Source organism: Oculina patagonica, chromosome 6 (assembly GCF_052425735.1).
Source record: "Oculina patagonica isolate OP01 chromosome 6, crgOcupat, whole genome shotgun sequence".
NCBI classification, from domain to species: Eukaryota; Metazoa; Cnidaria; class Anthozoa; order Scleractinia; family Oculinidae; genus Oculina; species Oculina patagonica.
The window spans coordinates 23,973,997-23,986,070 of record NC_135763.1 but is presented as its reverse complement, the minus strand read 5'-3'; the positions used below and the strand labels follow the sequence as shown (position 1 = coordinate 23,986,070).

Below are 12,074 nucleotides of genomic sequence, written 5' to 3'. Positions count from 1 at the left end.
CTGCATCACACGCTAGTTTTAACTAGCCAGCTCCTTTCAAAGTTATGCAAATTAAAGTCTGACTTGCATGCAACTTTTATTAAACCATAACCAATTAACAACCAATTAAAACCAATTAAAACTAAAAAAAATAATAGTGTTCACAACAGCACGCAGCTAAGTAAAGTTTATCCAGAAAAGACTTCAATGTGCCGCAGACTACTTGTTCTGAAATAAAAGAAAATGAAATAAATTTAAAAAGGCTGGCATTCTGCAGTCAAATTACCCTTCATATAGCTAGTCTTTCTTTCGTATTGATTTAAACCTTAAGTTCTTACTGTATATCATTGCCTTTAGGTGACTGGTAATGAGCTAATAGTTAACGCAATGGACATCAGATCGAGCATAAATCTATAAATGGGTACCGTCCAACTGTCAGGGCTACCTGACAAATAGGGGGTGGGCAGCAACAGCGATACTCAAGCATTCCATCCAAGGGAAGTAGCAATACTGAGTTGCTTTATGCTACAGAAAGTGGAACATTGAGCTCCGAAAGCATGGGGCAGTTTTGTCTGAGTGTGACTTTATCTTTCCGTTAATTGCCTCATTAACATAAGGATTATGATTGATGCATGGAAGGGATGCTATTCTCTGGCAGATTACTCGCCAAAACATTGGCCAGGTCTCGACAATAATTTATGGCACCCACATATACGCAGACACCGAGAGTAAAGTGTCTTTACCAAGACAACATGGACAAAAACACGCTCAAGAACGGCCTTACCTATTACAGTAAAGTAAGGATTGGAGCTTTTGCTTTATTTAAGAAGACGTCCATCATGTGATTTTAACTTACATGGCAGTAACTGTTGCATTCGTGGAAGCTTCTGAAGTTATTTCTGTTTCCGTGGCATCCACCATAAATGAACCGCTCACATCTTCCCGTATCTTTATTGTAAAAGTATCTGATGAAATGCCCTCTGCATGGTCCTCTCATTTTTGGCAAGTGACACACTGACGTCAAATTGAACGACAAAATGACAGTTAGTCGATTAGATGCAAAACAAAACAATGCACAAATTTTTTAAAGGAGAAATTGTTAATTACCCCTCCTCAACTTCAGGAAAGCGTCTTTGGCAGTAACTTTGGTAGTAGTTTTAATATTTCCCATTTTTTTACTTATACTTATGCAGTTGTCAAGTAAATAAAAATAACCATGTACATGACGATTTTTAAATTAGAAAACTCAACCTTACCCCCCCCCCCCCCCAAAAAAAAAATCACATTACATCAAGCACCTTACAATCCTAGGTTATACGCTTTTCTAAGGTTACTAATGGTGAGTTAGATCTTATAGGTGTGACAGACTGAATTAGTCGGAATTGCAGTGAAAACGATTTGTGGACGATGGGTCACGAGTTAGAAGCATTTTATTTGAGTTCTGTGACAGTTTCGTGTAGGGTTCGTGCTCCCAGAGCAATCATAGTTCTCCTAAACTTTTACTCCTGTTTCAATCTATGGAACACACGAAAATTGTTTCCAATACGCGCGTGAAAAAATTGCCTAAGTCAATCACTTTTTTATTTTGTTTTAGAAGCAAAGGAGCAAAACTAAGGTTGTTTGTGGACAAGGAGCTCCGTATAACACTCAAGGTTTTGTGTGCATTCATGTTCAAGCCCGAGCAGAATCGGCACACGAGAAGTGTTTCGTGTTGGAGAAGACATTTGTTTCAAGTGTTTTTATTACAGACCAGCTTGCACCTAACATGTGAGAACGGAAGGATATTTGTTCGGCCCGATATGATACACATGGAATTGAAGGGATATTAATGATATCTGATAATATAATGTCCTTTAGTAAGGTAACGTAGCGTGTCCAAAAGATTTAATTGTGTGTTTCTAACCATCAACTACAAATTCCCTAAGATAGTTGCCTATTAAATACAAGAAGAAAAATTATTGGTAATGAAACCCAGTGTTTTTTATTTGTAGTTAAAGTGTACAATCAACATTACAGTAACAAAAAATATTAAACGCTGCAAAATAAAATCAATGCTATCTTCGACATCGATATTTATCGTCTAAAATGAATCGATTCTATGCAATGACAACATCCAAAGGTCTTATAAAGTAACAAAGTTAAGAAGTCTTCAAATAACGTAAAGGATATCTTTTTAAAACAATGGATATCTTTTAAATAACGTATTCATTTCTATTTTTGACTTACCTTCCTTATGGGAGTCACCATCCGAATCATCACTCCCCTCTGAGGAAAAAATATATTCTTGTGTTACCCTTCGGGATAAAAATAAAGCACGATCATGGTCTGTTTGTTTTATCGAAAATTTATGAGCCGTAGGACCAATTCAGAAGATACTGTGAAACGTAACGCAGACTTGAAAAAGGTGCATTTACCATGTCAGTCAGTGGGATAATTTATGGCGCTATAAATTGATACTCGAAGGAGGAGAAAGCAATTAAAGTTATATTTCTCTCAGACCTAGAGTTTAAAGCCGTCAAAAAAGAGCTAGCGATAACGACATCAGATTCTTCTTTTCAGTTTAAACAATTTCGTCAATCGAAAAGATTTTTAATCATCGCAGCAATTGCGTTTGTCAGAAGGCAGTAGAGTTAACTACGTATGTTATAAAAAATTCTAAATGCTTAAGTTAACAAATAAACAAAAGATAAAAACTTAAATTATATTACACGTTGCAGAGGAATGATTATAAAAAAAAAATAAAAAAAACTTACCATCTGGCACCGGCAAAGGGAGACCCCAAAGCGACTGCAGAAGAGCAAGGAAACACAGGAGAAAAATTGCTCGGGTAATCATTTTTCGTCTGGTCGATCCTGCTTCTGCAGAGTCTGTGTTACACTAATGCATTCGTTTTCTACTTCACAATTTATAGTTCCAACTCTGACATGTCAAAGAGCTATCGATATCGGAGCTCGCCAGTATTGTGCTACCCGTTGTAACACCTTAAGTAGGGTTCTCAACAAACTGTCATTAAGTCGACCAAGAAATTACCAAGAGAAATGAACTGATTGAACTGTTTTCCTTCTAACGAGCCGTTATTGTGCAACCATTACAGTACAATTAAGGGCGGATATCTAAGAGCGTAAGCCATATTGCTAATGGACAGTGTATGTTTTGTTTCCACGGAGACAAACAGCTTTGAGTGTAAATATCTAAACAGACTCCATTTTCTTTCATTGTCTAGAACTATTAAACTTTATAGTTCACCACTAAATGTTTTTGCGATTCTGTTTGGTTTAAATTGATCACGTGACGCGATAGTGTTCATCCGCGTAGGGCACTATCAGCCATTATAGTTCATTACTAAATTTTCTCCGATTCTGATTGGTTTAAATTGAACACGTGACGCGATAGTGCCCGCGCGCCGGAGGGCACTATCAGCCCATAGTGCCCTGCCGTGCGCACCCGTGCATTTTTTTGTAAACAAGCGTGCCTGCAGACAAAAAAAACCCAACCAAATTCACTGCATTTAGTGGGTTTCTCGTCTGGTTTTGTTTCGTTTGTCAAATTTCGGCTTTCAATTGAGTTTTTATCCCCAAAAGTAAAAATAATTCACGATGCTTGTTTTTGTATGTGCGCGCGGAAGAAAATTTAGTAGTGAACAATAAAGACAATAGAGTGTTTCTGTCTCGGAACTATCGGTCTGATAGTTGCCCCTTGGAAATTTGATGTTCTTAAAACTAGCATATTTGCCCTCGAAGCTTCGCTTCTCGGGCTAATATTTGTTTTAAGAACATCAAATTTCCGCGGGGCAACTATCAGCCGATAGTTCCTCGACAGAAACACTCTATTGTTAAATTATAGTTCACCACTAAATTTTCTCCGATTCTGATTGGTTTAAATTGAACACGTGACGCGATAGTGCCCGTCCGCCGGAGGGCACTATCAGCCCATAGTGCCCTCCCGTGAAAAATGCCCGGATCGATAGTGCCCGCCCGTGACTGTTTTTTGTAAACAAGCTGCCTGCAGACAAAAAAACCCAACCAAATTCACTGCATTTAGTGGGTTTCTTGTCTGGTTTTGTTTCGTTTGTTAAATTTCGGCTTTCAATTGAGTTTTTTATCCTGAAAAGTAAAAATAATTCACGATGCTCGTTTTTGTATGTGCGCGCGGAAGAAAATTTAGTGGTGAACAATAAAAACAATAGAGTGTTTCTGTCTCGGAACTATCGGTCTGATAGTTGCCCCTTGGAAATTTGATGTTCTTAAAACTAGCATATTTGCCCTCGAAGCTTCGCTTCTCGGGCTAATATTTGTTTTAAGAACATCAAATTTCCGCGGGGCAACTATCAGCCGATAGTTCCTCGACAGAAACACTCTATTGTTAAAATAGTGCCCGTCCGAGAAAAATGCCCTGATGGATAGTATTCGCCCGTGAAATTTCCACGGCCAACTATCAGTCGATAGTTCCTTGACAGAAACTATATATTGTTTAAGTAGTAAGATTTGGTATTAAGGACTTTCAGTATATGTCACCCGTTGTAACATCGTAAATAGGGTTCTCAACAAAACCGTCATTAAGTCGGCCATGTGATTACCAAGAGTAATGAAATTAACCTTTTTTCCTTCTAACGAGCCGTTATCAATAATTGCACAACCATTAAAACAAGTAAGTGTCGAATTCCAGCGGAAAACCACTTTATTACTAAACCTCAAACGGAAAATATTGTCCTTGACTGTAACTATTTTCTTGTCTTCTGACTTCTGACTAATGACTATTAAATTCAATCTCGAAGGTTCATCAACGATATAGCTAAAATAAAATTGTAGACATATTTGGGTACGAATCTCAGTGACCTTGGAAAACATAAGACAATCTTACCTAAGAAAGCGAGTACAAACAGATGTGATCTACATTTAACAATTATTCGCCGAAGGCGAAGTGATTATTGTTGAATAATCCCCGAGACGAAGTCGAGGGGATTATTCAACAATAATCACTTCGCCTGAGGTGAATAATTGTTTTAGTATAATTTTTAGAGGTGATCATCAAGGACTTAAAAAAATAACGATAGCAAACAAGAAAACAGCAAACACAAGTGTTCGCTTGCATACGGTGTAAACCAGTTTAATTCATCGATTGCAATCAGAATTTATTTAGTTAAAGCAATAAAACGGAACAAAACAAACACAATGAGAAAGATAGATGTCCGGTACCTTTGTATGATTGTGGATGACTTCTAAGCGAATGTGCGAATCCTCTAAAAATGAGTAGCTCCGGTGAGAAGAGAACTAAATAATGTTTGCTCAATCGATCCAACTGAGTTTCTCATCGATCGCCAAAACCGCCGTGTTTACGATCATTTCTAATGCCTTGAGAACCATCTCTTGAAAATATTTTCGGTCCAAAAGCCTTGGTAGTTAATTTGAAAAATTTCCAATGTTCAAAATATCCAGGACTTGGACTGGTTTCTTTCAAATCAAAGAAATTTTCATTCAGCAAAAGCGGCCATGTTTACTTCCCTGGATGTCAAAGGTGGCGTGGCTAAGTAGCCAAGCCTTCAAAGCTATAATCACCTCGCGCGGGGTGATTATAGCCTCATAAGCCGAGCTTCTCAACCAATCAAAATGCTTCAATTCTTATAATCACCTCTGAAATTATACTAAGAAAAAATAAACACTTAGAGTAAATGCCCAATGGCAATTAAAATATGAAGAGCTAAAACGAATACAACACGAGACAACAACAGAAACCTTTATGGATGTTCAAACCAAGGTCAGCAAGAACTTCCAAGTTCATTTACCGTGGAAACAATTTCTTCAAATAGAAACACTCGACCAAATAACCAACACAACCTTGACTTGACACTTCTTGTCTGAGCTGAATCTTGACTAACCTTGGGCTATTAACTCGAGTCACTATAAACCCAAATATATCCACTGAAGAAGGCTATCGATCAGAGCTAAGAGCTCTTTAAAATAAACTAATTGGATAAACAACATTGAATCTCTGTGCGGCTATCGGGCCCTTAAGTCACAAGATTCTCACGCCCTATAGAATACACTTCATAACTCTTGTTAACTCATGTAGCTAACGTACAAATTAAAAATAAAACTTTTTATACCATAACTGAGAGAATTCTCGCGCGCTGATTGGTCAAAAATCATGGTCGATGAGAGTATAGACCATGAAAGTGACGTCAGATCACGCCACGCACACGCGCGGGCTAGAAATGTGTAAGTTTGGTTTCCATGAATGAAAGCGAATTTCATCTTGTTTTGTTTGAATCAAGTACGCGTTTGTTTTCGGAATTCAGGATTGGACTTCTACTCAGGTGATCTGTCGAAAGAAAATTGACCAGGCTTTTAAATTTTTGGTCTTACTGAGAAGAACGGTGTTAGTGAACCGGCAGCGGACTGTAGATGTTCAGTGAACAAGCGCTAACAAGATCTTCAGAAAGAAAAATAATCTTGCTCGCTTAAAGCGATAGGCACACACTCAACGAGAGACGAAAAGGTAATTAAAACTGTTATTGTTTGCATTCTTGTTCATCTTCTTTTGTATCATTGTCGTTTTTACGTGTCCGGCCGGAATCTTTACGTCCAACCGGCAAAGTTTCTTCACGGTCAGGCATCGCTTTTGATAAATACTTGTTCTAGTTTGTTATGAGGGTCCTGAAGGGGTAAAATGGGAACTGGGATTTGCCCATTTTGACTGGGATTTGCCTATTGTTTCACTGGGAAAATGGGATTTGAGTCACTGGGACTGGGATTCAGGAACAAAAAATGGGAATGGGAAGCGTGTCTAAACATGCATATTTTACGTTCTGTAATAATCTTAAAGTATGACATAGAATAGTTAAAACTCTGAAACGAAACCACCGCACTGTACGAATGTCCACCAAGTGTCGATAAGTTTTCTTGACAGCGATTAAGTAATTCAATGGAACAGCTATGACTGGGCATGGGCAGTATATTCAAAAGAAGTGATAGTAAGTTGTTGTCAGTCAGGGTAGTGGTAGGTAAGAGATAAAAACTTAATAGCTTTAGGTAAAGCTACTAAAAAATTCTAATTCTCTACAAGACAAACGAACAAATGAAAAGTGATGTTCTCAACAGTATAAGTGATTATAACTTGCAGAAATAAGTTTTTGGATAGTCTAGTCCCTGAACTATCCCTTTTGCGCCCTATAAAGGGGTTGAACCCAGGTGCGAGAGGAGAGAGTCCAATCAAAAACGACAGAGATGTGTAGCGTTTCTTCCATGTAACGTGCACGCTAGGGTAAAAATAGCTCGCTAAAATTAATGAAAAATTCAACTATGAACCAAAGCGCGCGATCTACAAGAAAATATGTCGTAACCTTTTTGTAAAGCCGCGATTAAAAGGTCTTAAAAGAATAGGTACTAAATCCACAAATATTATTGAAATTTTTAAATTTATCATGCATGTCTAAAGGTGCTGTGGAATATGGTTTGGTCCCCCCCCCCTTTTTAAGGGGAGGGGGGTGGGCGGACGACGGATTTCTGAGCATGCGCATGCAAGTTATTCTGGACTCGCTCTTCCTGCGCCTAGGTTCAACCCCTATGTATCTATATAGGGCACCGAAGGGAAAGTTCAGGGAGTGGACTACATTAAGGACAATCAAAACAACACAGATCATAATGCACTTAAGACCAGACTCTCCACGCACTGGGAATTTCACTGCTGGTACTGGGATTTAGACAAAAAATAGACTGGGAAATGGGATTTGGGCAAAATTTGGGCTGGGAAATGGGATTTGGTACCCCCCCCCCCCTTCAGGACCCTCTGTTATGGTATAAAAAAAATCGACCACATTTTTTCATGGTCTACACTCTTATAGACCATAGAAATGACGCCATAAAATGTCCAAAACTTTGCAGTGAAACCACTCGACTACGGCTCGTGGTTCCACTTGAGTTTTGAACATTCTCTGACGTCATTTCTATGGTCTATAAGAGTGTAGACCATGGAAAAATGTGGTCGATTAGTTAAGTAGCCATTCCCTTTGTTTTGGCAGCGGTAACTTATTTAGCTTTTGCAGAAAAAAGCGACAAAACCTTGCAGCAAAAGTCAGTGTTCACTTTTTAACCAAACTGACGCATACAAGATACAATCCGCAAATTTTGTGTCAAAGCAGCTTTCCTGTTATTTATAGTTGAATAAACTCGATTAAATGTGCTATCGAATATCCACCGACAAGCACATTGCACAGTTTCAAGACTCGCGCTCGGTAAAATTTTGTCAAATATTCCGGCTCTATGAAACTAAATGTTTACAAAGAAATTAATTCTATGATTCTAAATGACAAATCCGTAGCTTCATTGCAGCTAAATGCAATGTGTCTCCGGGGCGTAAACATTTAAAGTTACAAGTAGACAAGATTAACTTTGAAAACTGTTCCGCCGGACCATATTTCAAAAACTCCTATCGCAATCCGTTTTAATCTTCGACCCTTTTGGCCATCCGTACCTTCATTTGCAATTGGTGTGTTATTTAAATATTCCGTCACTGTTTTAAGAGGTTAAAACGAATTTGATGGTTATTTCCTATGCCTAAGTTTTCTAAAATCCGTGACACGGTACCTTTAATGTTTTATCAAAAGTTCAATGTTCTAATCAACAGAAATAGTATATGTGCCATTTTCAATAACCAAACAAGTTGTAAAATTTGTTTTGCGATCCCAACTTTGCGTCGTTTACTGATTTGTTTCCGATATTTCGTTATTTTACTAGTTAGAAAAAAATATACTTTTACAACATACAGCGCCACTGTGACGCAGTCCGATCCCATATAGCGATGTTGCCCTAAAGAAAAAGCGCGGTGTGTTCCGATCCCTGGACCAGACTCGTACCCAGTCGCTTCTCTTGCTTTTTGAGCGGCGCGCAAGGCATCAAGGGAAGGACGAACTTTTGTTACTTTTTTATGTCCTTCCCATCAACCTCTTCGAACGAAGCGAAAACGAAAAAACGAGTAACGACTGGGTACGAGCCTGTCCCTGGACCTTAAACTTCAGCTCATTAGATCATTTTTCCAAAAAAGTGTGAGGTATGCAAATTTTATCTTTCACACTGTTAATGTTTTGATACCTTTAGATAGTGAGTAGCACTTGTAATACAGGTAAGATCTAACCTTGACTGTTCCAGTAAAGAATTAACAATTGGATGAGTTTTTGCAACCAATTTTGCGTCCATATTTCAATAGTGGTATCGTTTTTTGGCTGCCACCACGTACACGACCTCGATGTAATAAACAAATTAATCCTATAAGGTACCGCCTTTACCCTGGTTTTTACATCTTCTCAGTTTAATGACTTAAAGTTATCTGCAGTAGATATTAATTGCAGGTTGCTTAATTCTCTTTCGCAAGGTTTTGCAAATAGTGACCTTAAAATCAGAGAGCACAAACTAAAGTAGACTCAACATTTACAGACAGCGATGTGGTAATTAATGACATTCACGAGGACGAGTACGCAGCATGATAAAGATTGTTTAAGGAAATTGTGGTGATGTCGAAACTTTTTTTAATGCGGTTTTACATTGATTCCACATTAAACGACAATTGCGTGCATGTAAATGTTATTTTTTACATCATTATTCATACTGATGTGTTGTTTTCCCGCCATCAGTCCTCGAGCCCCGAGTATATTTTTCTATTTACTATATTGAGTGTGCTCAAAATACATTGAAAGTACATCTACAATAACTGTCCACTGATATAAGGGTAAAGCTTGAGCAACATCCGTTTTGTTTAAAGGTACAGTGTCACCATGATTTAGTGCTACATGAAAATGCAATAGAGGTGTTAGTATAACTAGAAATTCACTAATAGTGGCCTGGAATTGTTAAAATGTACTGCGCTAGTCATGAAAATTGTCAAAAGGTGGTTTGGCTACGGACGGATAGGGCAGTAGTGGCCTAAAACTTTGTATACGTCTTCTTACCGACGTTTTCAAATTTGACAGTGTAACTTAGAACTCAAGAAAATCACTTATAAACCATTGATTACATTTAATCACACCTTGTAGAAGGACAATTGTATCTTCAAATTACAGTATATGTAAAGCGCATTTGAACATAAAACATATGGAAAATGCGCTATATAAATGCATTATCATTATTATCATTATCATTATTTATTATTTATCCTTTTCTTTGTTTTTCAAAGGTCATTTGTTGATCACGAACACTGAGTGCACCCTCATAATTCTATCATAGTTATCAAAAAAAAACTTTTAAGAATTCTCGTGAAAATGCTGTGTGCGTTTTTCTTTACAGCTTTACGGACTAACTTACAGTTGTCGATGGTTTTCAGTTTGCTTGGGACGTTGAATTCGGGCTGTTGGGAAAAAAGTCTGCAAGACATTTCTGTGGCATATATAACAATGCCCTTAATATGAATGACTTACTCATACTTAGGTTTGTCTTCGCTTGTGAGGGAATGGGGGTTGCTGTATGTGGCATGCGTTAATGTAGGTGTGAGGTTAATGCAAAACTTTGTAATGTTCTAATTTTCTGTCGTACACTGAATGAAATTTCGTTTCTGTTTTCCGATCATCCCGTAAGCTTAAATGATTTGCTGCTTTTCTTTTTCATTCAGTCGCTCTTGTTGTACGTTTACAAGTATCTTCCGAATTAAACCTTTCGCATCAATCCTATTGTTTTGCGTAGTTGAGTTAAATATAACATTTCTGTGGTTTTCGGGAGGGCCGATTGCTGCATTTCTTGCGTTTCAAAGCTCGAAAAAATTGCTGTTTTTAACCAACTTTGTTGTTGTTACGTTATAAAAGAATTGGTTCATGCTTTTAACCGTGCGTATATCGAGTTATGGATGCACTTGAGAAGTTTGGAGAGCACTCTAGAAGCTAGAGTTACTCTCGGCTATCGCCTCGAGCAACTTTTACGCTTCTTTAGTGCTCTCCAAACGTTCCGCGTTCATCCATAACTCGATATACGCACGCTAAGCATGAACCAATTCTAAATTCCAACATAGTAGAGAAGACCGTCTACTAACAATGATCACGACATGGAATGGCTTTACAGTCAAACCGGATGTTCTTTTGATGGGAACTTTGCAATGTTCCAATATTGATCGACAATTTGCTCGTCGCAACTTACAACTTTCAATTCAAATTTGCTCGAGCAAGTTGCAAAGTCCCGGTTTTCATTTTGTCGTATAAAAAAGGTTATACTACCTTTGTTTCAAAGAAACAGAAAATAATTACCCCTTATTCGACTGTTCATCAACAGAATGCGAGAAATAAGCGACAGGCTCAGTTTCATTGCTAAGCTAGGAATTACCCTTCAAAATTACAAACGTAAGCCGTAACTTGCGGAGCAAATTTGAATTTTTATGTGGAATTATTGTGTTTCATACGGGAGAAATGAAAACCGGAACTTGGCAACTTGCTCAGGCAAATTTGAATTGAAAGTTGCAAGTTGCGACGAGCAAATTGTCAATCAATATTGGAACATTGCGCCGCAACATTGCAAAGTTTCCATTAATAGAACATCCGGTTTTACTGTAACTACAAATTTAAACTATATTGAATAACTATTGAAACTGCAGAATTCTTGGTCTTAAAAAATTACAATATCTCTCTTGTTTTTCTTGGGTGAACAATTCGATATACGCACGCTGAGTAATGAACCAATTCTAAATTCGAACATAGTAGAGAGGACCGTCTACTCACTATGATCATGGCATGGAATGGCTTTAACTACAAATTCAAACTATATTGTATAACTATTTAGAAAATAGCACAAAGTAAATACGTGCGCTGATTGGTTAAAAATTGTGTTTCTATAACTCGATGGAGACACAGACAGTTGTCGTAGACACGGCAATCAATATTCACGGCGCTAAAATAAGCAATGCAAAAATAACAACTAATAATTGTGCCAAATTTTAATGTCACAGCTGACAAAAACCAGGTTAAGACTAAACAAATATTTGCACATTTTAAAACAAGCGAGTAAGATGTTTACAGAGCCCGCTACACATTCAAAAATAGTCTGTGAAAGAAATTATCGAAGCGGCTGACCTTTCAAAGAAGTATATGAATTGGCGCAACTTCACTCCATTCTAGGCTTTGCAGC

The 12,074-nt window shown here is 37.8% G+C and overlaps 1 protein-coding gene across 1 annotated transcript; it reads right to left on the bottom strand.

Moving 5' to 3' along the window:
• Positions 1-51: 51 nt before the first annotated feature.
• Positions 52-2,888, bottom strand: LOC144658653 (PI-actitoxin-Axm2b-like). The gene is made up of 4 exons (XM_078519113.1): positions 2,733-2,888; positions 2,206-2,244; positions 836-993; positions 52-207 (listed from the first exon to the last, which is right to left on the bottom strand). The coding sequence occupies exons 1-4, from the start codon at positions 2,812-2,814 to the stop codon at positions 199-201; spliced, it is 288 nt and encodes a 95-aa protein (XP_078375239.1). The 5' UTR covers positions 2,815-2,888; the 3' UTR covers positions 52-198.
• Between the last annotated feature and the right edge of the window lie 9,186 nt (positions 2,889-12,074).